Source organism: Epinephelus lanceolatus, chromosome 20, assembly GCF_041903045.1.
Source record: "Epinephelus lanceolatus isolate andai-2023 chromosome 20, ASM4190304v1, whole genome shotgun sequence".
NCBI classification, from domain to species: domain Eukaryota; kingdom Metazoa; phylum Chordata; class Actinopteri; order Perciformes; family Serranidae; genus Epinephelus; species Epinephelus lanceolatus.
The window spans coordinates 39,506,054-39,532,252 of NC_135753.1; the positions used below are offsets into that span (position 1 = coordinate 39,506,054).

Consider the following 26,199-nt stretch of genomic DNA (forward strand, 5'->3'; position numbering starts at 1 on the left):
TCACACAAGAACAATACAGAGTCCAATCTCAGTCCATAAGCTCACATATTTAGTAGTCACAAAAAGGGTTTGATGTTAAAGTCCTCATTGAGCCCCTTAGGTGACAGAGTGTCTAGTGTATAAATCCAGTACAGTTCCCTTTTTAAGAGGAGAGTGTCTACATCCCCTCCTCTCCGAGGACATTTCACAGTTTCGATGCCAATGTACCTGAGAGAAGACAGACTGTGTCTGGCCTGTGTGAAATGAACTGCCACTGGGCTCGAGGGGTCATGGTTGCGAATGGCGAGCCAATGTTCTGTGATCCTGGTTTTTAAAGGTCTGGTTGTTTTACCAATATTTGATAGACCACAGGGGCACTGTAACATGTATATGACATTTTTCGTTCTGCAGGAAATGACGCCTTTCATAAAGAACTTCCTACCGGAGTGAGGATGGTTGAAAGTGTGAGTTTTGTATGTGGAGTTGCATTGCTGACAGTTTCTGCAGCGGTAGTTTCCAGGACGGAGCTGAGTGAGAAAGTGTGAGGGGGCTGAGGGGGGTCGGTCCGATCTCACCAACATGTTGTGAAGGATGGGGGGTCTTTTATAGACCATTCGAGGGGGATCTGTGAAGCAGCCCTGTAATGAAGGGTCCGTGCTGAGAATATGCCAGTGTTGTTTGATGCTTTTTTCAATATCCTTCCCCACAGATGAATACTGAAAGCAACAGGCAATTTTTGTTTCAGGTTTTTTTGTCCTTACGATGTTAAGGCACTCAGTTTGGGAGATAGTGTCAAACCTAGCAGCAGCACTGTTGATCCACTCCTCTTTGTACCCTCTCGCTCTGAAGCGGTCCTGTAAGATAGCTGATTGTTCCTGAAAGTCTGAATCACTGCTGCAGATCCGTCTGATGCAATTAAACTGAGATGAGGGGAGGTTCTTTTTCAAGGGTGTGGGATGGTATGAGCTACCATGAAGTAATGAATTTCTGTCAGTGTTTTTGCAATATAAATTGGTCCTCAGAATGCCCTCCTTAATCAACAAAACGTCCAAAAAGTTCATTTTTTGAGCATCCATCTCTAGGGAGAATTTCAAATGCTCACTTTTATTGTTCATGAAATTGTGAAATTCCATCAGTTGTGTGTCCGTACCGGTCCAAACAAAAAAGACGTCATCCGATACCGTTTCCAGTGAGATATGTGGTGTAAAAAAGGGTTGAGATCAGGATTGAAAATCACCTCACGTTCAAAGAGTCCAATGTAGAGAGAAGCAAAGCTGGGTGACATTTTTGATCCCATCGCAACTCCAGACACCTGGAGATAGAAATCAGTACCAAATTAAAAATAATTAGATGTGAGTACACATTCTATCAGGTTCAGAATACGTGATGTTTTTGGACTCTTTTTGTTTGTGTGTCTCTTTTCTCCAGAAAAAACTCAGCAGCCCGGAGACCCCTCTCAAATGGTACATTGGTGAACAATGATTCAATGTCCATTGTTACTAAGTACTGTTGTTCATTGGACATTTGGATCGATTTAACAGTTTTCAAAAAGTCCATAGAGTCCCTGGTGTAGGATGGCAGTGATATAACTAAAGGTTGCATGAAGTAATCAACAAAAGCTGAAATTTTTTCAGTTAGGGAACCTATAGCTGCCACTATTGGTCTTCCAGGGGGTGTGTCCACATAGTTTTTATGAATTTTTGGCAGAGTGTAAAAGACTGGAGTTATGGGACAATTCACTTTCATAAAAGATTGTTCGGATTATAAAATAAATATAAAATAAAATAATAAAACATAGAATAGTAGCTGTTGGTCAGTCCAGAATCTGTCGTGTCACAGCTTTAATATTACTGGGGTACCTAATAGAGTTCTCAATTTCAACCCGAGCCCGAGCCCGACCTGAATAAGCCCGACGGGTCGGGTCGGTTTGGGCCGACTAATGAAGTTAATTGGGGCGGGCTGAGTCGGGCTCGGACAGCGGAGAGAGAGAGACAGAAAAAAAAAAAGTGTGTGTCAGAGAAGCGCACTGTGTGAGGGTGCAACAGCAGCACTAACACACAATGCTGCTGTCCATGGTTCTCACCTCTGAGCAGCCTGTGAGGAAGAAAATATGCATGATTATTCCAAATCCATTCATTATTCAATGTTATGTTGTTGATATTTGAAGTTTATAGTTACCGTTTTTAATAAAGTGTTTGAGTTGAAGTATCGTCTGCTGTGTGTGTGTGTGTGTGTGTGTGTGTGTGTGTGTGTGTGTGTAAGGGGGATGATAACAGGGCTATAATAATTAAGCAAGAAGAATATGCGAATTATAAAAATAAAGAATGCTGAATTCCGTTCTGACGAAAAAAAAAATACTAAAACAAGATATGCTGCTGTGAAGTGTGAGCGAAGTTCAGTCAGTCAGTCAGCGTTCAGGTGCAGGAAAAGTGTTGAGAGCGGCTGCGGTTCATTAAATGCAACGGCGCAGCGCTACATGATGCGCAATGGTTGCTCTCCCCCACGCTGACGTTGAAGCCTGTCTGTCTGGTAATATTATTTTGGGACATGAATGATTGGTTGACTTTAAGTGATTAAAGATACTGTATTTGAGCCAGGGAAGCCAGACTGCTGAGGCGCACAGGGGGAGCATCATTTTTTCCCCCTTCCATTTAAAAAAACAACAACTCGGGTTCAGTCGGGCTCGGACCCAGTGATGTACGTGATGATGTCGGGCCGGGCCGGTTTTGGGCTTCAAGTCCCTCGGGTCATTTCAGTTTTGGGTTGAATTTTTGGGCCCGTTGAGAACTCTAGTACCTAATGGGTCACTCGGGAATAACCGGGAAGTCCAGCTCACAGATATAAACTAAAAAGGGGTCCCACATCTTACGGAATTTCCTAAGGGAGCCCTCCAAAATGCATCTGATCTTTTCTAGTCTCACAAAATTAAGGATTTCTCTTATCCATAACGTGTGTGAAGGAGGAATTGGAGATTTCCACTTGAGCAAAATCAAGCGTCTCGCTAATAAAGTAACAAAGGATATAAGAGCAGCCTCTGAGGAGGAGAGTGAAATTGTGGGTGGAGATACACCAAAGCAATTATTGCATTTGGTTCTATTAATTTATTAGTAACCTTTAATAAGGATGTAAAAATGTCTCTCCAATAGGAGTGTAAGACAGGGCAGGACCAAAACATGTGCACATGGCTTGCCGGTGCCTAGCGACACCTGTCACAAGTTGGGTCCATGTCCTTGTAGATCTTGGAAAGCCTAACCTTTGTGAAGTGGGCACGGTGAAAATTTTTGCACTGGATTAATCCGTGTTTTGCACAGATAGAGGATTTATGGACTCTGTCAAGGGCAATCTCCTGTCCCAGGTCTGTTTCCAAAAGTGCTTTAATTGAATTTAAAGAATCAAGGCGAAGAGAATGGATATGAGTGTAGAAGTATGACATCATTCCCTTGAGGGCAGGTGCTGGTTTAATGAACATGTCCAATGGAGAATCCGTAGGGAATTGAGGGAATTTACTGTTTACAAAACTGCGGATCTGAATAGACCTGAAGAGGTGTTGTTTGGGTAGACCAAATTTTCCGGATAGCAGTTCAAAAGATGCAAAAGTGTTGTCAATGTATAAATCTTTAAATGATTTGATGCCAAGATTAGACCAGATAGTAAACGCACCATCAACTAGAGATGGAGGAAAACTGTGATTTGTGGTTATTGGGGCTAATATGGAATATGTTTGAAGACCAAAACAACATCTGGACTGATTCCAGATTCTCAGGGACGTTTTAACAATCACATTTTTGGTGTATGCAGAAGAGGGACTCTTAATGGGAGAATGAGCTAATGCTGAGAGTGACACTGGGCCACATGAAGCAGCTTCCAGTTTAAGCCAGATAGGCAGGACATGGTATGAGTCGAACTGTAGCCAAAATTGAATTATTCTGAGATTAGCTGCCCAATAATAAAACCTCAAATTTGGTAGAGCCATTCCTCCCAATGTCTTTGGTCTCTGTAAAAATTGCTTGCAGCTCCTTGGGATTTTCTTATTCCAAATAAATTCTGAGATAATGGTATCAATTTTGCAAAAAAACTTGTGTGGGAGGAAAATGGGAACACACTGAAACAGATATAAAAATTTTGGCAGGGTGTTCATCATGACAGAATTAATTCGGGCAGTTAAAGACAGGTTCAGCACTGACCACCGATTGAAATCCTCTTGAGTACGGGTCAGAAGGGAAAGAAAATTAGCTTTTTAGAGGTCTTTAAACTTGTCAGTTACCTGAACCCCTAAGTAAGTGAAGCTGTGCTTTGTAGTTTTAAATGGCAAACTATGGAGTGGGTACTCATGTGCTGCCTTATTCAGAGGAAATAAGTCACTCTTATTTAAGTTTAATTTGTAGCCTGATATAGCACCAAATGAGTCAAATATAGTGAGAGCGGCAGGGATAGAGACGGCGAAATCAGAAATGTAGAGGAGCAAATCGTCCGCATAAAGAGAAACTCTTTGCTCCACTCCATTCCGGAAAATACCTGTAATGCGGGGGTCACAACGAAGCGCAATGGAGAGGGGCTTGATGGCTAAGGCAAACAAGAGGGGGCTCAGGGGGCAACCCTGGCGGGTGGAGCGGTGGAGATGAAAATACGCTGATTGGGTTTTGTTTGTCCTCACCGAAGCTACAGGAGATGAATACAATAGCTTCACCCATGTAACAAAATTTTTACCAAAGCCAAACTTCTCTAAGGTGTAAAATAGATACCTCCACTCCACGCGGTTGAAGGCCTTTTCCGCATCTAACGATACAACAGCTTCTGGCACAGAGGTCGTGGGATGATGATAGATTGTGTTAAAAAGTCGTCTTAAGTTGAAAAAAGAGTGCCTATCTTTAATGAATCCAGTTTGGTTAGGATAGATAATGGTAGGTAGCACAGTTTCCAAACGTAGGACAGGCATTTTGGACAGCAATTTAAAATCTACATTTAACAGACTGATCGGTCGGTAGGAAGAGCACTCAAGGGGATCTTTAATCTTTTTAAGGATAAGAGAGATAGAAGCTTGATTAAGTGTTGAGGGTAAACTAAGAGATATAAATGATTCATTGAACATATCTAACAAAATGGGGGCTAATTTGTGTTGAAATTTTCTGTAAAACTCTACTGGATAACCGTCCGGCCCTGGGCATTTGCCACCTTGCATAGATGCAATAGCTACAAAGAGTTTGTTAGTGGTTATTGGCAGCTCCAATTTTTCAACCGTGTCAGGGTGAACCGGAGGAATTTCAAGTGTAGCGAAAAAATTGTCAAAGTCTTGCATAACCGAATTAGTTTCAGATGTACAGTACAGGCCAAAAGTTTGGACACACCTTCTCATTCAATGCGTTTTCTTTATTTTCATGACTATTTACATTGTAGATTCTCACTGAAGGCATCAAAACTATGAATGAACACATGTGGAGTTATGTACTTAACAAAAAAAGGTGAAATAACTGAAAACATGTTTTATATTCTAGTTTCTTCAAAATAGCCACCCTTTGCTCTGATTACTGCTTTGCACACTCTTGGCATTCTCTCCATGAGCTTCAAGAGGTAGTCACCTGAAATGGTTTTCCAACAGTCTTGAAGGAGTTCCCAGAGGTGTTTAGCACTTGTTGGCCCCTTTGCCTTCACTCTGCGGTCCAGCTCACCCCAAACCATCTCGATTGGGTTCAGGTCCGGTGACTGTGGAGGCCAGGTCATCTGCCGCAGCACTCCATCACTCTCCTTCTTGGTCAAATAGCCCTTACACAGCCTGGAGGTGTGTTTGGGGTCATTGTCCTGTTGAAAAATAAATGATGGTCCAACTAAACGCAAACCGGATGGGATGGCATGTCGCTGCAGGATGCTGTGGTAGCCATGCTGGTTCAGTGTGCCTTCAATTTTGAATAAATCCCCAACAGTGTCACCAGCAAAACACCCCCACACCATCACACCTCCTCCTCCATGCTTCACAGTGGGAACCAGGCATGTGGAATCCATCCGTTCACCTTTTCTGCGTCTCACAAAGACACGGCGGTTGGAACCAAAGATCTCAAATTTGGACTCATCAGACCAAAGCACAGATTTCCACTGGTCTAATGTCCATTCCTTGTGTTTCTTGGCCCAAACAAATCTCTTCTGCTTGTTGCCTCTCCTTAGCAGTGGTTTCCTAGCAGCTATTTGACCATGAAGGCCTGATTGGCGCAGTCTCCTCTTAACAGTTGTTCTAGAGATGGGTCTGCTGCTAGAACTCTGTGTGGCATTCATCTGGTCTCTGATCTGAGCTGCTGTTAACTTGCGATTTCTGAGGCTGGTGACTCGGATGAACTTATCCTCAGAAGCAGAGGTGACTCTTGGTCTTCCTTTCCTGGGTCGGTCCTCATGTGTGCCAGTTTCGTTGTAGCGCTTGATGGTTTTTGCGACTCCACTTGGGGACACATTTAAAGTTTTTGCAATTTTCCGGACTGACTGACCTTCATTTCTTAAAGTAATGATGGCCACTGGTTTTTCTTTAGTTAGCTGATTGGTTCTTGCCATAATATGAATTTTAACAGTTGTCCAATAGGGCTGTCGGCTGTGTATTAACCTGACTTCTGCACAACACAACTGATGGTCCCAACCCCATTGATAAAGCAAGAAATTCCACTAATTAACCCTGATAAGGCACACCTGTGAAGTGGAAACCATTTCAGGTGACTACCTCTTGAAGCTCATGGAGAGAATGCCAAGAGTGTGCAAAGCAGTAATCAGAGCAAAGGGTGGCTATTTTGAAGAAACTAGAATATAAAACATGTTTTCAGTTATTTCACCTTTTTTTGTTAAGTACATAACTCCACATGTGTTCATTCATAGTTTTGATGCCTTCAGTGAGAATCTACAATGTAAATAGTCATGAAAATAAAGAAAACGCATTGAATGAGAAGGTGTGTCCAAACTTTTGGCCTGTACTGTATATAATGAAGCATAATAGTTTTTAAATTCATCATTAATCTTTTTGGAGTCTAATGTAGTATCTACCAACGTTCTAATTTGGGGAATTTGGTGAGAAGAGGCAGATTGTCGTAATTGGTGAGCCAGTAACCTGCCAGCCTTGTCACCCTGTTCATAATAATTACTTCTGGGTTTAAGGAGTAGTTCGACAGCATGGTCTGTAGTCAGTGTGTCAAATTCAGACTGGAGAGAGAGGCGTTCTTTATACAATCTGGTGTTGGAGAAATGGCATATAAACTGTCCAACTGAGAAATACGTTTCATTAATTCATCCAGTTTTTTCCGTTTTGGTTTTCTCTCATAACTTACAAAAGAGATTACTTGCCCTCTAATGTAAGCTTTTAAGGTTTCCCACAGTACAGATGCAGAAATATCAGGGGTCTTATTTATACTCAAAAATATATCGATTTGGTTGGAAATAAATTCTACAGATTTTTCATCCGAGAGCAAACGTGTATTAAAAAGCCATGGGGTCTGTGTATGAGCAATCCCCTTAAATTGGATACTCATAGTCACAGGGGAGTGATCAGAAATGACTCTAGCCGCATGAGCTCACGGAAGGGAGAAATCTGTTATCTACCAGAAAGTAGTCTATTCAAGTGAACTTGTGATGTACGTGGGAGAAAAAGGAAAATGTTTTACCAGAGGGATTAAAAAACACGCCAGGGATCCGAAATAGCAAATTCGTCCATAAAGGTCCTAATTGTTTTGGCAGATCTCGAAGGGGAAGTGATCGTCGTAGAAGAACGGTCCATCTGATTGGGTCATTAATGGAGTTTTATCTTCATCTTTTATTCTTTGACACTAAACTGCAGACATGAGGCTGATATTTATGAGGTCAGATCAGAACTGATGACATTTACACTGAGATTAAAATTGAGTTTTTAAAATGTCAACTCCAAATTTAAAACTGAAAAACAGGATTTAAACATTTGAAAATGACATTTGTGTGTCACATTTACAGTTTAGACTTCCAGTGTGGAGCTGTACTGAGCTGTACAGTAAGTGAACTAAGTGAAGCCTCAGCTCTAAGTGAAACATCAGGATGTTAGTGAAGACAACCTACACTTCCTTCATATATCACAATAAACTGGCCTTTAATGACTTGATCCTGTTTAACCTGTCAAAATCCCACATTTCATTCAATCAAATCACTTCTTACTGTGTGTAATTATTGTAAATGTATTACATTTAATAAACACCTCTAATTCATGTCAATGCAGCAGATTTAAAACCTTAATATAACAAATCAAATCCTACACTGAATCATTCACTCCAAAGTCACTGCGTCTTTATTGAAGTAGCAGCACGTTGTCATTAATATTAATGAGAGCTCTTTTTCACTTTTTGTATTTTACAGTTTTTAAGCTGCATCCTGTTGAGTTCAGCTGTTTGGAGTTTCCATTTTCTAAACTTCTACATTCTAAACCTTCTTCAGCTCTGAACACATTATTAAACACTGAATGATTTCAAGCAGGAACATTGTCTTCTAAACTTACATCTTTTATTCTTCATTCAGATTGAGGGGCTGCAGTTTGTCAGAGATCAGCTGTGTTTCTCTGGCCTCAGCTCTGAAGTCCAACCCCTCCCATCTGACAGAGCTGGACCTGGGTAGAAACAACCTGCAGGATTCAGGAGTGAAGCTGCTGTGTGATTTTCTGGAGAGTCCACACTGTAGACTGGAGACTCTGAGGTCAGTTCACTGACTCTCTGTTACTGTTGTAGATCTTACATGTTTAACAATTGAAGCTAATTTATGTACAAACATAACTTCTATCTATAAAGTTGTGAATGAACTTTTGTTCATATTTTCATGTTTCTTGTATAAATGTAGTCTGCAGTCACAAAGACTTGTGTTTCTTTAATTAACAGTTGATTTATTGAATCTTTCTCAAACACAGCAGTTTACAGGAGAAAACACAGAAGTGGAATATCAAAGATTAAACAACAGAATAGAATCAAATAAAGTAATAATCACACAGGACCAACTGTGTGTGAAATAAACACAACATTTACACACATTAGTACACAGAGATTCAACTCCACATGTCTACACAGATGCATGTGTGCATTAGTCAAACATATGTGGTCATCAACCCACAACAGACTGTGAAATATTTCCCATGTAGCTCCTAAAAGCAGAGCAGCATTTATCAGAGAGATGTGGTTTTCTTTTGAGACTGAAGATGATTTTTTCTGATGTCATGTACGAGGACATTTCTTTGAGCCACATGGAGACAGGGGGAGGATCTGCACTTTTCCATCATACAGCAATACATTTATTAGCAGCCATCATGGCCAGTTTGATCAAGTGAAGCTTGTTTCTTTTGGAGAGAGGGATATCAGATATGTTGCCTAGTCAGGCTAGTTTAGGTGAACAGGAGATCTCAAAGCCAATCATCTCTTTAAGAATCTCCAATATTGATCCCCAATAAAGTCTGAATTTATGACATTTCCAGAAGATGTGAATAAGGTTACCTGTCTCTGTTTTACATGGAGGGCAAAGATGTGAAATGGATTCATTGATCCTACGGAGTCTTTGTGGGGTCAAATAGGTTCTGTGGCTAATGTTGAACTGTAAAAGCTTATGGCGGCTGTTCTATGAGAAGGATAGTGCTTCCTCACATATTGATTCACATCTACTGTCTTCAAAAGTACATTCCAGCTCCTGCTCCCACTTGGTCCTCAAGTTTAGCAGTTTAGTCTCTGTGAGGACCAAAATTCTGTTATATGTATATTTAATTTTATTTCTTTATTTGCACACACGTAAAACTGCTTTAAATCTAAATAGTATAAAAGGAATATTTAAGAAATGTATCAGCAGAGGTCAAGAAGCCACAGGCTTATACAAACAGACCTCTCCTCAACTTCAGGAGAAAAACAGCAGGGCTAAACTGAAAATATACAGGAAAAATACAACAAAAGATAAATGACAAAGACGCAAAACCACTAACTATAACCCCGTGGACACAGAGACTTGAAGAGGTTTACGCAATGGAACGTATGACAGCAAGTCTGCAACTGAAAATGGACACTTTTAAACAAAGGTGGACTCAAGTCACGCTATATTTGGTAATCTAATTGAATCGATTCAGGTTGTGGTAAATGACGGTATTATAATGGTGTATCATTAAAAAATGCCATTCTTGTGTTCCTATGTAACTGAACCTGCTGTGGTGTGTGTGTGAATGTATATATGTATATGGAAATAAAAAGTTTGTAAGTCCCGTGCACAGCAACTAAGTGCTTCTTCTAGGTGCCAGCTGGTGCAGGATAAATCACAGTCAAAAATTAAAAAAACAGGGACTTCCAGGTGATGCCATGTGTGTGATGGTCGCATAGATAGTTGCTCTGACTCAATCGGTCTTAAAAACATCCCCTCCACCGGAATATTGCTACTCGAGGACGTCAAAAGACGAGAGATGAGTGGGGGGAAATCATAGAGAGGTCAGAAAAGTCTGAAAGGGCGAGTACACGAACAGTCAACGTCGAAAAAAGAACAAGACAAGCCCAGCGACATGCTAGTTAGCGGAGAGGATACTAGTGAGGACGCAAAGGAGCTAGGGCTGCTCTGTGAAATCTCCAAAGACATTCGCAACTTCAAATAAGAAAGAAATACGGTGATCTCCGAGCTCAAGGGCGACCTAAGAAAGGATTTGAAGGAAGAGTTTGATACGTTTAAACTCGAGCTGAATCAGAAGCTAACGGAGGTGGGCGCAGCCCTCCATGATCAAGGCCAAGCTGTCACCGAAGCAGAGCAGCGCATCTCGAACATGGAGGACAACGGGATGGTAACTAAAGAGGCTCTGCTCTGTCTGCTTAAAGAACAACGCAAGCTGCAGGAAAAAGTAACGGACTTAGATAGTAGATCTAGAAGAAATAACATCCGTGTTTATGGCATACCTGAGGACTCCGAGGGCAACTCGATGATCAAGTTTGTGGAAAACTTGTTGACTACGGAGCTCCCCTTACCCAATGGCACATCTTTGCAAATTCAACGCGCTCACAGAGCCTTGACACAGAAGCCGGAACCCGACGCTAATCCGAGATCCATCGTAATAAATTTCCTGCAGTTTGATGTGAAAGAGACAATCCTGAAGCTGGCGTGGAAGAAGAAAATTCACATAAACAACAAACAGATTTTCTTTGACCACGACTACGCCTACAAGGTGATGGAGAAGCGTAGAGCCTACGGGGAAATTAAAAAGGCCCTTAAAGAGAAGGGTATTCATTTCCAAACGCCGTTTACGAGGATCCGAATCCACTGGAGTGACAGGACCCGGACCTACGAGGACGCACAGGAGGCTGCAAGGGAGCTGAGGTCGCGGGGCATCCTGGTGTCTATAAGAGAAGAACCTGAGCGTAGAGGAGCATACGGAGGGCGTTTCCATGGCAACAAAAACACTTGGAGACACAAGTAAGAGAGAAACTCCAGGAGTTCAGGAGAGCGCCTCAACACCAGAAGAACGGAGATGACATGGAGCAGTGACTGGGTAAAAGGAGGTAACTTTTAGTTACTCTCCCCTCTCTTTTGTTCTTAAACATTTTAAATCACCGATTGAACTGTATAGTAGTATAATATGTCGTATTGAAGTAGTTGGACTAATCTAGGGGATATGGAGTGTTCACACAGGTCAGTCATTCCACCACTAGGGAGGGCCCCAACCACACGGGAGGGCAATATCCCTCTACCCGCCAACAGGGACTGTAAAGGGGCTGATGTCCCTTTTTCCTGCAAAGTCTCTGTGTTCTTGAGTTTGTATTTTTGTTTTCTGTTCAAAACTGGGGAGATCTGTTTTTGTTCAGTTCATGGTATGACATATATCATTGTTCAGGTTCTTACTCCATATATTATGGCATTGAAAACAAAAATGTTGAGTGTGGTCACATGGTTAAGGTAATTTCTCTAAATGTCAACGGGCTCTTGAGTCCAGCCAAAAGAAATAAAATATTCACTAAATTAAAAAGAGAGAATATAGATATCGCATTCCTGCAGGAAACCCATATGACAGGGGGTGAGCATGAAAAACTAAAAAGACAAGGATTTAAACATGTATTTTTTTCTTCAAACAGATTAAAACACACAAGAGGGGTAGCTGTAATGATCTCAGGAGGAGTTATATATGAACATAGAGCTTCAACGAAGGATAGAGAAGGCAGATTTGTGTTAATAAAGGGAAAAGTGGATGGAAACTTGTTCACCTTTTATAACGTATATATCCCCCCTGGTTCAGAGCCTGATTTTTATGTACAAATTCTGGATAGGATTGCAACAGAAGCACAGGGGACACTTGTATGTGGGGGGGATTTTAACTTTGTTTTAAACCCACATCTGGACTCATCAGGAACAAGAATATCACAATCCAAAAAAACAACAAAGAGAATAAATTCAATAATTTCAGAAATAGGACTGATCGATGTTTGGAGATTCCTAAACCCATCAGTTAAAGACTTCACTTTCTTTTCACCCCCCCATTCAACATATTGATTTAATTATTTTTTAATTTTTGGAACGGATGCCAGCAGGGTGCAAAATTGTCATATTGGTACAATGGAAATTTCGGATCACTGCCCAATATATCTGTCCTTAACAACAAGCAATATAAGGAAGCTTACTCACTGGAGATTTAGTTGTAGTATCCTGAATAAACAAATGAATGAAAAGCTCACCAAAGAAGTATCAGACTACCTAGAACATAATGACAGGTGTCTCCCCCAGTGCTCTGGGATGCATGTAAAGCGGTACTGAGGGGGAAGGTGATCGCAATAACATCTTTCCTTAAAAAACAAAGGGCAGAAAAACTTATCACTCTTCAAACTGAATTGAAAAAAATAGAATCTGAGCACAAGAATACAATGGATCCTAAAATAAAAGTGGAAATGTAAAAAAAAGGAACCAGATTGAAGAAATATATGCACAAGAAATTCAAAGGAAACTACTATACACCAAACAAAAATATTATGAAGGAGGTAGTAAATACACAAAAATATTGGCCTATAAATTACGAAAACAGCAGGTCGACAACACAATATTTAAAATAAGAGACCCAAAAACAAACAATATCCATCACCAAATGAAGGAAATAAAAAACAGTTTTAAGGAGTACTATGAAAAATTATATTCACAACCTCAGGTTTAAAATAATAAAAAAATGGAGTCACTGCTTGAATCATTGAATTTGCCGGTCTTTACAGAAGATCAAAACAAATTATTAATCCAAGTGATTATTTATACTGTATACACTCTCCTTTTTTATACATATATGAGTTGGTACAGTACATCTAGATTATGTATTTGTATCTCATTACTGCAATGGGTCTGAATTATCATACTGTTTTTTCATCTATATTGTCTCCTATCATGAGAACTGACACTTGTCAGATGATGGAAGTTGTATTCCTCTTGATATCTTTTTCATGCTATTTATGATATTTGTATGTACTTGCCCTTTAATATATCAGCTTGTAAATTTGGACTTGTATCTCATAGACTGATTGATTGTCTGGCTGTCATTCACCTTGTCTATTTAAGCGCACACCTGATGACAATCAAGAGCGAATCTGATGAAGCAACATGTGAAACGTGTTGTTTGCCCCTTCTGTTTTTAACTTTTGATAATAAACCTTCTGTCAATCCTATGCTCTAGTGTGCACTGGAAGTTTTTTGAATTTTGGATGTATATGGAAATATTGTTTATTTTTTTATTGTCTTTTTCTTATTAAGAGATCCTGTCAGGGAATGTTCTGTTAACTGAAAAAAATAGCACTAAATAAAAAGTAAAAAAAAAAAAAAAAAAGATAAATGACAACAGGAAGCACACTGAGTTGTCAGTGAAAAATAATCTAATAAAAGTCAAGAAATACATCGGACACAGTGCAGAGAAAAAAGGAAAGGGGGGGGGGGGGGGGTACGTTTCTATACAATCAAATAAATAATAATTAATTAATTATAATGATAGTTTTAATAAATTCCAAGGATAAAGAGCTTTGAGGACAAAATGTCTCTGTGTTTTTTAAAGACTTGTGTTTGTTAAAGAAAGTGTAGAAAATGTCCACTGTTAGTAGTTAAAGGATTTAAAGGATCAATACAGTATTGATCCTCTAATGATCAGCAGCATGTTATTAATCAGTGTTGACATGAATAGGTGTATGAATGTTGTGGTGACATTTGGATGATGTCTGTAGAAGGCTGACGTTATGATGATCCACAATAACACAATGACAAAGTCACTCTACTCATTTTAGGGAATTTATTAGGACATAGTAATGTTGAGCTACACATTTAAAACCTGAACACATCTGATTGGATCATTAATGGAGTTTTATCTTTATCTTTTATTCTTTATTCAGGTTAACCCGCTGCAGGTTGTCAGAGATCAGCTGTGTTTCTCTTGCCTCAGCTCTGAAGTCCAACCCCTCCCATCTGACAGAGCTGGACCTGGGTGACAACAAGCTGCAGGATTCAGGAGTGAAGCTGCTGTCTGATCTCGTGGAGAGTCCACACTGTAGACTGAAGATTCTGAGGTCAGTGGATGTTGCAGTCAGTCAGTGTTGATGAGCCTATCTGTTGTTCTCAGGTGGTCTTTTGGACGATACAGTGAGCATCCAATCAGAGATCCAGTATCTTCAGGTCCAGAGATACGTTGCTCAGTAAGAGTTGAAGGTGTGAGAGCAGATTGGAGCTCTGAGTCGGTTCAGGCTGAGCATCAGTGACTCATCCATCAGCTTCTTGGCTACCAGCTGACCAGTAACATCCAATCATATTCATACAGTGTCTCCATTATAACCTGACACTTCTCACTGATGCTCTGACTCTGATACGCTCACACCAAGTTTTTAGTCTTGCTGATTTCAGATTGAATGTTCATGTATGTTCGTTAAGAGGGGATTGGTTCTCCTCGTCACTGCTCAGATTCATTGAGAGCTCCCTCAGACAGCAGAGCCTTTTCTGACTGATCTAACTGTGTGAATATTTGCTATAAATGGTCACTTCACTGACGTTAGTGTATCTGAAATGTGTTGGTGTATATACGTCTCAGTTCTTCACTGTTAAAGGTTCATCTGTCACATTGACTGGAGTCCAGAAGATGAGGAGGAAGATTTGACCTCTGCTCATAAGATAACTGCTGTATTTGTGTTCCTTCAGGCTAACTGGCAGAGTATACAGAGCTACACCTGTCAGACATGAAGGAGGTGAGTAAAAGCTGGTTAATCCCAGTAACCACAGCAGGTCTTTGTCTTTGTTCTGTTCTGCTTTGCATGTTGGGAAACATGATGTCTTGTTGCACCACTGTCTTGAATCTCTGTCTTACCTTGGTATCGACCCCCTTTAGACTTGGTCTTGACTTAAACATGATGTTGTTCTACATTTGGACTTTATTGGAGGGTTTGTCAGTAGATACCAACAGGAAACATGGGGACAGAGACATGCTACAAAGGGCTCTGCTCGTCTTGAACTGGGGACGTTGCTGTTTCAGGTTTCTGAATGTTTGGTCTCCAGGATGTCCAAAAGTGAGTTTGACATGTGCTGTGTGTCTTCTTCTGTCCATCTGATGTCTCTAATCACCCAGCTAATGCGTCCACGTCAAAGACAAACCTGGATGTGTCTGAGGACAGAAGAGAGGACAGTGTGGATGAAGAGGATCCAGAGAGGTTGAAGCAGCAGCAGCAGCAGCAGCTGGTGTGTGAAGAGGATCTGAACACAAATATCAGTTTTTCACTTGAACAGTTTTATTAATTTGTCAGTGATCAGACTGGGGTTTCTTAGTTTTACCCCCTCCAGGGTTTAATATTCCTTCTCTTCTTCATCCTCCTTTTCCTCTCACTCTCTGCTCCTTCCTCTTCCATCAGAAACTCCTCCAAACTCATTTCTACTTCCTCATCTATGAAACCAGCAGCTGCTGTCCAACAGAGTCCTGCAGGCTTCACTTGTGCAGGATCATTTCACTGAATAATAACAATAATGGAGTCATTTTGACACAGAGCAGTGAAGTGATGAATACATAGTAAAGAGTAAACGTAGAGTAGAAAGTGAAGCAGTGAGGATCCTGTCACCTGTACATAACTGGGAGAGTTGGGTGGCCAGTTTCTGCTCCTGTCTCAATGTGTTCTAATGAACTCTGTTTGTTCCTTTTTAAACTTTAGGACACGTTAAGTTTCACACCTGAACTGCTGACAGAGTCTGGAAAGACTTCATACAGGTGACCACATCACAATATGCACAATACTTCAACCTCATCAACTCCTTTCATCACTCACACTTTAACCTCCACTTCACCTCCTTTCATCACTTAAACTTTAACCTTCACTTCACCTCCTTTCATCACTCACACTTTAACCTACACTTCACCTCCTTTCATCACTTAAACTTTAACCTTCACTTCACCTCCTTTCATCACTTACACTTTAACCTACACTTCACCTCCTTTCATCACTTAAACTTTAACCTTCACTTCACCTCCTTTCATCACTTACACTTTAACCTACACTTCACCTCCTTTCATCACTTACACTTTAACCTACACTTCACCTCCTTTCATCACTTACACTTTAACCTCCACTTCACCTCCTTTCATCACTTGCAATTTAACCTTCACTTCACCTCCTTTCATCACTCACACTTTAACCTACACTTCACCTCCTTTCATCACTCACACTTTAACCTCCACTTCACCTCCTTTCATCACTTAAACTTCAGCCTCCACTTCACCTCCTTTCATTGCCCTTTCCCACCTCTTCAGCACAGTTTAGCTGCTTTCATGCTCACAGCCTGGGTTTAATGAATGTTTGATTTCAGTTAAATGTTATTTTGGTTTTGACTCTTTTAATTTCCCTTTAGTCAGTTTTTAGAGTGTGTTTGCCAGTTTTAGTTCAGTTTTAGTTTTACAGTAGTGTTTGTTTGTTTATTAGGGCCAGGTATAACATCTCACACGTTTACTACATGTACATATAAAATACATGGTTGGAGAACTCTATAGGAACGGCTTTAAATCTTTGTGCTGCTTTAGTGTCTGATGTGAAGCAGTTGTGGCACAGCGCCATCTCCTGGAATGTCAGTCACCTTAATTTCTGTGGTTCAATTTAAGGAGAGTTGATGGAAATTCATGCGGTCTCCATGTTGTGGTGAAATATTAGAGCTAAAAAACTGAAAGTGAAATTAATTAACATTCATTTGTATTTAACATGTATTAGTTTTTGAAGCAGTTCAAACTGTTTTAGTTTTAGTTTCCAGTTTAGTTTTAGTTCTTATGTAGTTTCAGTTTATTACAAATATTTTCACTGCTGATTTTAGTTTTAGTTTTAGTTTACTATGATAACCCTGCTTAAAGCATCAGTATACTGCATCAGAACTGCAAGTCAGATGGTCCAACAGCTTCAGAAACCCCTCCACACACACTTCACCTGTCAGTTTGACTCCTTTCAGTGTATACTGTTCACTTTGAACACTCATACACTTCATACTTCTGCAGCTGCTGCTTCTCTCTATTGTGCACAAAGTCAGTTTGGTCTCCAACTTTTTAAGTGATGCAACAATCACATCTGTAGTTTTTCTGAATTCTTACCAGGACAAAAGCTGGATGGATTTAGTGTTTGTGTTGCCTGGCAGATGCTGTGTGCACTAACCCTGACTTTAGTCCCAAATTTGTTCCACCGAGGTTTTTTAGAATCAGCAAGATTGTTTTTTGTTTAATGTTCAGGTTGAGGTCAGGACACCTGATCAATCACCTAAAGAATCAATGATGTGTCTGTAGGACGATGGGATGGATCGCAGGTTGTGACCTCACAGAAAGGAAGATGACATCATGTTAAACACCACGTACAAGATGAATAAAAACACAGAGCGTCTGCACGGCTTAACTCAACACATCATTGACCAACAGACTGAAAGCTTGTTGTAATCAGTCCTTCTGTGTCCTACAGGTTCAGGTGTCCTGGTCCAGGTGTGTTCCAGTGTGCTTTGACTGGACTGGTGTTTGTTATGGCTCAGGAGGCGGAGCTGCTGTACAACACTGTCCAATGGGACGAGATTGTCCTCCAGTCAGCTGGCAAGATGGCTGCAGGGCCGCTGTTTGAAATCAAGTGTTCAGAGGAAGCTGCTGTCTGTCAGCTCCACCTCCCACACTGTGAAATTATGGATGGTAAAGACATTACTGTCTTCAATGTGAAAGAAATAATGAATGAAAATGCAGAGATTTGTGTTCATGTGTAGCACTACTAGTTAAAACTAGCTGCATTCAGTGACATGCATGATGAAAATGTAATGGAGTGGAGTGAAATGCAGACAGATCATGTGTGAAACAGAACAATGACAGTAAATTAGGTGAGTGAAGGACAGAGGCAAAGTGGTGCATCCTTTGGAAGCTCCAGAGTTAATGACAATAGATTCATTTTAAATCTCTGGACTCGAGTAGCAAGAAGTGAATTAGGTAGATGAACCTGTTCGCAGTAACACAAAAGTTTAACAACTCTGTGTGTTCACAGCTCCGCTCCCTGATGGACTGTTGTCTGTCGTCCACATCACTGATGATGGAATGAGCATCGTGGAGCCGCTGGAGATTACACACACTCATGTGGTTGTGAAGGTCTGTCACCTCTCTGCCTTCGGCCTGATCTGGGATCCCATCAAAAGGCTTCTGAACATCATGCTGCCAATAACTGGCCAAGTTCTGCTGTTCCTCCGACCTCCCAGCAGAAGATATCAAGTACTCAATGTATTACTGCTGCCCAGCAACGTCCCTCTAACTGAGGTAAAGCTATCTGTCATACGTGTCACCATCTGCCTAAACTCTTGTTTTAAGATGCAGCTGTTTCAACAAAGGAGATTCAGGTCAGTCACACTTTGCTTCTGTTCTTTATAAACCTTCTCATGCTGTGGTAAGAATCAAAATCAATCTGAACTCTCATGTCTCATGTATTTCTGCCTGCCAGGGTCATTTGTGATTCTTCAAACCGGTGGCGTAAAAAGTCAACAGTGGCCTTAACAAGTCCAAAATGAAATACTGAGTATTCTAAACAGAAAACAACCTTTGTAATCTATATAAACTTAATGGTTTACCTCTGTGGGGAAAATGTTAAAAACACTTGCAGTGATGGATCACTCTGCTGACAAGTCTTACAGAAAGAGTTCATGGACTTCTAACACTTGTGTATTTATTCCAGTTTCAGTGAAGTACACACAACACACAGTGATGTAGGAAGAAGTTTTTTATGGACTCACTTAGTTCCAGAAACTGAAAGACTTTAGAAATGACCAGCTGAGAGAGGAGGTTTACGGCTCCTGGAATTGCAGTTGGAATTAATATTTGCTGAAACTATTATTTCACTTGGTTGGAGGATGTGAATCACCCTCCTGGATGCAACTTGAACGTCACATATTAAAGGTGGAGTAGGGCATTCTGGAGAGAGATTGATTTTTGAGTCTTATTTTCAGGGTCCGGGTGGACAAAGCACTCAAAGTTAAGATTTTCCTTTAAATAAAATCAGCTGCACAAAAACATCCTCAAGTCTTCTCCTCAGGTTTTTCTCCTTATCTTGGTCTTATATTTAAGGAAATGCTTAAAGTTGGTGAAACCGTTGCACAGACGACCTCAGCAACTAAACTGAGGCAAAAAACATGAGGTACCTCTGACTGCATCTTAACGGCAACATGGCTGAGTTTATGGTGACAAATGAGGAAAATGGAGGCACCCTGAGAAGAATGTTCAGAGTGGGTTTCCTCCAGGTGCTCCGACATGTTCTCCCTGTGTCAGTGTGGGTTTCCTCCAGGTGCTCCGACATGTTCTCCCTGTGTCAGCGTGGGTTTCCTCCAGGTGCTCCGACATGTTCTCCCTGTGTCAGCGTGGGTTTCCTCCAGGTGCTCCGACATGTTCTCCCTGTGTCAGCGTGGGTTTCCTCCAGGTGCTCTGACATGTTCTCCCTGTGTCAGCGTGGGTTTCCTCCAGGTGCTCTGACATGTTCTCCCTGTGTCAGCGTGGGTTTCCTCCAGGTGCTCCGACATGTTCTCCCTGTGTCAGTGTGGGTTTCCTCCAGGTGCTCCGACATGTTCTCCCTGTGTCAGCGTGGGTTTCCTCCAGGTGCTCTGACATGTTCTCCCTGTGTCAGCGTGGGTTTCCTCCAGGTGCTCCGACATGTTCTCCCTGTGTCAGTGTGGGTTTCCTCCAGGTGCTCCGACATGTTCTCCCTGTGTCAGCGTGGGTTTCCTCCAGGTGCTCTGACATGTTCTCCCTGTGTCAGCGTGGGTTTCCTCCAGGTGCTCCGACATGTTCTCCCTGTGTCAGCGTGGGTTTCCTCCAGGTGCTCCGACATGTTCTCCCTGTGTCAGCGTGGGTTTCCTCCAGGTGCTCTGACATGTTCTCCCTGTGTCAGCGTGGGTTTCCTCCAGGTGTTCTGACATGTTCTCCCCGTGTCAGTGTGGGTTTCCTCCAGGTGCTCTGACATGGTCTCCCTGTGTCAACGTGGGTTTCCTCCAGGTGCTCCGACATGTTCTCCCTGTGTCAGCGTGGGTTTCCTCCAGGTGCTCTGACATGTTCTCCCTGTGTCAGCGTGGGTTTCCTCCAGGTGCTCCGACATGTTCTCCCTGTGTCAGCGTGGGTTTCCTCCAGGTGCTCTGACATGTTCTCCCTGTGTCAGTGTGGGTTTCCTCCAGGTGCTCCGACATGTTCTCCCTGTGTCAGCGTGGGTTTCCTCCAGGTGCTCTGACATGTTCTCCCTGTGTCAGCGTGGGTTTCCTCCAGGTGCTCTGACATGTTCTCCCTGTGTCAGCGTGGGTTTCCTCCAGGTGCTCTGACATGTTCTCCCTGTGTCAGTGTGGGTTTCCTCCAGGTGCTCTGACATGTTCTCCCTGTGTCAGCGTGGGTTTCCTCCAGGTGCTCCGACATGTTCTCCCTGTGTCAGCGTGGGTTTCCTCCAGGTGCTCCCACATGTTCTCCCTGTGTCAGCGTGGGTTTCCTCCAGGTGCTCTGACATGTTCTCCCTGTGTCAGCGTGGGTTTCCTCCAGGTGCTCTGACATGTTCTCCCTGTGTCAGCGTGGGTTTCCTCCAGGTGCTCTGACATGTTCTCCCTGTGTCAGCGTGGGTTTCCTCCAGGTACTCCAGCTTCCTCCCACAGTCCAAAGACATGCAGGTTAATTGGTGACTCTAAATTGTCCGTAGGTGTGAATGTGAGTGTGAATGGTTGTCTGTCTCTATGTGTCAGTCCTGTGATAGTCTGGTGACCTGTCCAGGGTGAACCCTGCCTCTCACCCAGTGTCAGCTGATAGGCTCCAGCTTTGGTGATTGGGCTCGAGTACTAACCCAAAGTGTTGATATTTTATGACCGAGGAATGAGACTCAACAATCATCCCCCTTTCTTCAGAACTGCCCGCTCCACCTTCATATTTTAATTTATATTATAATACAGATACAGTCAGTTAAAAATGAAGAAATGATTTCCCTTGTCACCACTTGCTCAAGTTCTGTTCAAGACAATGTTGGTTTTAAATAATGAGCTCCAAAGAGCAAACCTGTAACTGGTGATCTGTGTGATGATGAAACACCAATGACTTTCCAGCAGCTGAGGGATTCCTGTCTGTTTCCAGCAACACACGTGTATTAACATTTGCATCATTTCATCAGGTCACAGTTCAATGGATCTGTAGAGAGGCTGAAAAAGGGATAGTTGTAAATCATGTGTCAATAATGTTATAGTGATGTTGAAATGCTCTGTTTTTTTATTTGTTTTTATTCATTTGTCTCTGCAGTGCTGTTGAATTATTGAATCTATACTTTAATGTACTGACAGTATTTCCTCATGATTATGTCTGTGCTTTAATTTGATTGTGATTTTCACTGTCAAGATTTTCTTTAAATGTATTGTTATGAATAAATTTGAGCTGACTCTGAGCATAAACCTCCTAATGATCCAAATGTCCTGTTACCGAAGGTTAAAAAGAACCAAAGCGATAATAAGTACATCGAGATCGCTGCCCACTGTCCTCTGAGGTTTGGCCAAAGTTACAGGATCCACTGTGAACCTGAGGCCTTCCAAATACAGCCTGAGGTGAGTCAAGTCACTTCAACACTTCTAATGGTCACAAACACAATGATCATGTTGGCTGGATCAGGAAAGTACCAGATAAATATTTTCAACAGGTTGAAAAATGACCCGTTGCTTCTGGTTTTCAGTGCGAACAATTTCACTCAGATTATGGACCAAATTACCATCCAACATTTGAAGTTTTCCTGACTACCATCCCAGAGAACCTGACTTTGATGATCCAGGACCAAGAGAGACAAGAAGTGTGGAAACGTATTGTGGATCTGACAGGTAAAGGCTTCACCATCCTGCAGCAGCACTCCACCTGATGTCACAGTTTAGACCTCAGTGGTAGAATAGAAAACAATAAAAGAGATGCACTTTCACATATTATTCTTTAATTAGGCTGCAGCTCATTTGCAATCCACACTTTTCTGTCAGAAAGCCACGACTGGGAGTGTCTTTTGGTTGTATTGAAGAAAGCAAAGTGAAGGCATTTTACAAACTGTGACTGGAACATTTCAATCAAACAATATTAAAAACCAGGAAGAAAGAAGATGTTTGGTCACAGAGGTGGTCCACTTCAGCTCAGTCGTTCTGTTCATTTGTAATGGTTTAAGTGGTGTGGGAGTTCACAGCTACACAGCTGATGTTTGGCATCTTAGCTCTGACCCTGTCACTTCCTGCAGTGTTCAACCTGTTCAGATACACATGAGCAGATGATGAAGCATTAGACAGACCCTGGTGACTGTGTGGAAGCAGAGAGATAGATACAGAGATACAGAGAGATAGATAGATAGATACAGAGAGAGGTATACAGAGATACATATATATATATATATATATATATATATATATATACACACAGAGATACCGAGATTGATACAAAGATACAGAGAGATAGATACAGATACAGATATATATATATATATATATATATACAGAGATACAGAGATTGATACATTTTTCTGTTGGCTGACCCTGAAGTTAGCGTCGCCCTGGTTCCCTCGTCAAAAAGCCAATGGGGTTTTTCCTTGTTTCAGATATTCATCCATCTTCAGTCTGTTTCCTGATTTGTTTTACAGGTTGGGCCTTTCAGATCTGGACCCTACCCACTCCCACTCTGTCTCAGAGTGTCAGTGTCTCCTTCACAGCTGAATGAAGCTCCTACATCAAGGTGTAGGATGTAAATACAGCAGCAAACTGTGGGACACTCCTCCCTCTCTGAGGAGGTAAAGGAGCTGTTGTTATGTTTGGTAACCATGGAGAAAAGTCAAGTTACTCCCATTTTATGTTCTTTATGTCTGTTTGTCTCACTTTTATTGGATTCATGTTGCTAGTCAGTTTGGGACGGCACTCTGTGTAGTGGACACGTGACACGTGGCGTGAGCGTGGAGACAGAGTGGTTGTGGGTAGGGAGAGGGTGCAGGCAGTGGTTCTCTCCTCATGAGTCATGTTGTGTTCACTTCCTGCCTTTGTCCGTTTGCCGCCTGTTTTCTGTCAAGTTAATGTTCATGTGTTTGTGTCCAGTTCCTGTTTTATTTTGAAATGTGGTCTCACTCTGTTTAGTGTTACTTTTACTTCCTGAGTTTTCTGGCCTTTGTGGATGACCTCATGTGTTTTACCTGTGTCTTGTTTCACTCACCTGTGTGTAGTAAGTAATCAGCCCTTGTGTATTTAAAGCCCAGTGTTTCCCCCGTCAGTTCATCCCCGTGATCATGGTGCCTCTGCTCCGTCTCCTGTCTGCTCTCTTGTGTTCATCTCACTTGGCTTTTAGTTTAGTTTTGGTTCCTCTTTCTGTTGGACTTTCAGTTACCTGCCTTTTGTTCCAAATCCACCTGCCCACTGCTCTGACTTTGGGTCCTCATTTCAACTGACCTACAAACCTAACAGGTTTGCCACTTATCTGAAAATTGACCAGCGTAACCTGCAGGTAGTGACTCACCTGAGCAGCAGAGGGAGGAGGACAGAGGACAGGGGGAATTACAGATACTGGCTCATGTCTGTGTTCTTCATCCTTTGTAAACATCACTCAGTATTGTGAGGCCTGTTATGGTGTTGACATTTCAGATTTGTTTCCAGTGAGATATCATTAAATGTATATAGTGACTTTGCTGTTGTAAACATTACTGCTGCTGCTCGAGAAATATTTAGTCATCATGAAAATATTATATTTGAACTCTATTCTGAATTCATTCTTCTAAAAAAATACATTTTCTTGTGTAATTTACAACATTAGTTTTCTCGGGGTGTCGGTGGCTTAGTGGTAGAGCAGGCGCCCCATGTACAAGGCTGTTACCTGTGGCCCCTTGCTGCATGTCATCCCCTCTCTCTCTCCCCCCTTCACGCTTGTCTGTCCTGTCCATTAAAGGCAAAATGGCCCAAAAAATGTCTTTAAAAAAAACAAAAAAAAACATTAGTTTTCTCAGAGTCGCTTTCATATTCAAGTAGTATTGATATTGTAGCTGAAATATCCTTCATCAGATTAAATCAAATCAGGAAATCACTGGTGATACGCAGCCACATGTGTTAGTGATTATTGGTTATTATATAAATGTCTTTCCTCGCTTATCTTCCAGGTTCAAGAAGGGAAATTCCACAGAGGAGTGTCCCAGCAGAGGACAGTGTCCCAGCAGAGGACAGTGTCCCAGCAGAGGACAGTGTCCCAGCAGAGGACAGCGTCCCAGCAGAGGACAGGGTCCCAGCAGAGGACAGTGTCCCAGCAGAGGACAGCGTCCCAGCAGAGGACAGCGTCCCAGCAGAGCAGAGGCTGTTCTCAGTTCGGACACAGTTTGTAAACAGAGTGTCTGATCCTAATCTGAACCAGCTTCTGGATAAACTCCTGGAGCGTCAGGTTATAAATGATGATGAAATGCAGTCGGCCAGAGCAAAACTCAGAGCAGACAAAGCACGACATGTGATCGACACGGTGCGGAACAAGGGAACTGAAGCCAGTTCACTTCTGATCGTTGCTCTCTGTGAGGTGGATCCACATCTTTCCAGAGTGCTGAAATTAAGCTGAAGCAAAAACAAGAAACTGAGGAGTGTGATGATGAATCTCTGTAAGAGCTGACTGTTTCACATTACTTATTGTCATCTTTGAATGAAAGGTTTTAATAAGTGGACTTTCAAGCTTTCGAAGCTGCAGCTGGAGCATCAGGCAGATGTGAGAATCAGAAAAACAGCAGATGTCTGAGTGGAGCTTATACACCTGATATTTAGAGATACTGCTTCACATCCTTTGACATGTTTACAGCCTCTGATGTCAATGATAAAAAGAGAAACAAATATTGTTTAATGCAGCTTGGCTTTTTCAGCCTTGAGGACTCTTGGTTCTGTATCATATTGTTGTGTTTTGTCTTTAACGTGTGTCGTTCTTCTTGGGGTGACAGAAACCTTCATAGCTGGGTTTGACTGAAAGCTGCCTGTTTCTGATGCTGAATGTTTCGAATGATCAGCTGGGGAAGTGTTGAAACATTTATGTGTGTTGATAGTTGGAAATGTTTCCTTCTTGTTTTGTGTTTATTCTTTTATATACAGTAATTATTTCTCAGCACACACTAGTTGTGTGTGAAGACTGTGTGATGTGACACTCAGATATTCTGAGGGGGTAAATATTCTCTGTCAGTGAGGCAAAGCACAGCCACATATTTCTGTCTTAACTGCATGGCTCCTTCACTTTAAAAACATCATGTATTTCTTATTGTTTGTCATATTTTTATATTTGATGTCTCTTGACTTTTGCACAGTGTATTGTTCTGCACCATATTCTGTGTATGTGCAAACCAGTTTCACAATAAACAGTTCCTGATTGTAGTTCACGGAGAAAATAATATGAGCTGCCAACAATGAAAGAATTCATCTTTTCTCCTGATAATTTGTTGAGTACAGTTTGCATTCTTTTCAGGTCGTACATAATTCACTGTTAGCATCAAGAGCTGATGAAACTGGCTGACAGATGACGCACCTAACAGCTAATGAATCCTCGATATCTTATTCAGTGTAGTTACCTGAAAGATAATATAGCTAACAGCTGACTAGACATAACTGTCTATACTATGACATTTATTCATGATTTTGGACGACATGGTATACTATGACTTTTATTCATGATTTTGGACGACATGCTATACTATGACTTTTATTCATGATTTTTGACGACATAGTATACTATGAGGTTTTTGTGAGCAATTTCGACATACTATAAAATTACTTTTTAAT

The 26,199-nt window shown here is 41.6% G+C and overlaps 1 protein-coding gene across 1 annotated transcript in view; it reads left to right on the forward strand.

Annotated features, from left to right (window-relative positions):
• LOC117265045 (NACHT, LRR and PYD domains-containing protein 1-like) overlaps positions 1 to 25,816 on the forward strand; it is a 50,681-nt gene extending 24,865 nt beyond the window's left edge. The window contains exons 15-24 of the mRNA XM_078162849.1: positions 8,485 to 8,658; positions 14,316 to 14,489; positions 15,112 to 15,158; positions 15,536 to 15,645; positions 16,110 to 16,165; positions 17,886 to 18,103; positions 18,447 to 18,712; positions 21,886 to 22,002; positions 22,128 to 22,269; positions 24,558 to 25,816. Coding sequence (XP_078018975.1) covers positions 8,485 to 8,658; positions 14,316 to 14,489; positions 15,112 to 15,158; positions 15,536 to 15,645; positions 16,110 to 16,165; positions 17,886 to 18,103; positions 18,447 to 18,712; positions 21,886 to 22,002; positions 22,128 to 22,269; positions 24,558 to 25,000 — 1,747 coding nt within the window. The 3' untranslated portion in view covers positions 25,001 to 25,816. The remainder of the gene's footprint in view (positions 1 to 8,484; positions 8,659 to 14,315; positions 14,490 to 15,111; positions 15,159 to 15,535; positions 15,646 to 16,109; positions 16,166 to 17,885; positions 18,104 to 18,446; positions 18,713 to 21,885; positions 22,003 to 22,127; positions 22,270 to 24,557) is intronic.
• Positions 25,817 to 26,199: the final 383 nt, after the last annotated feature.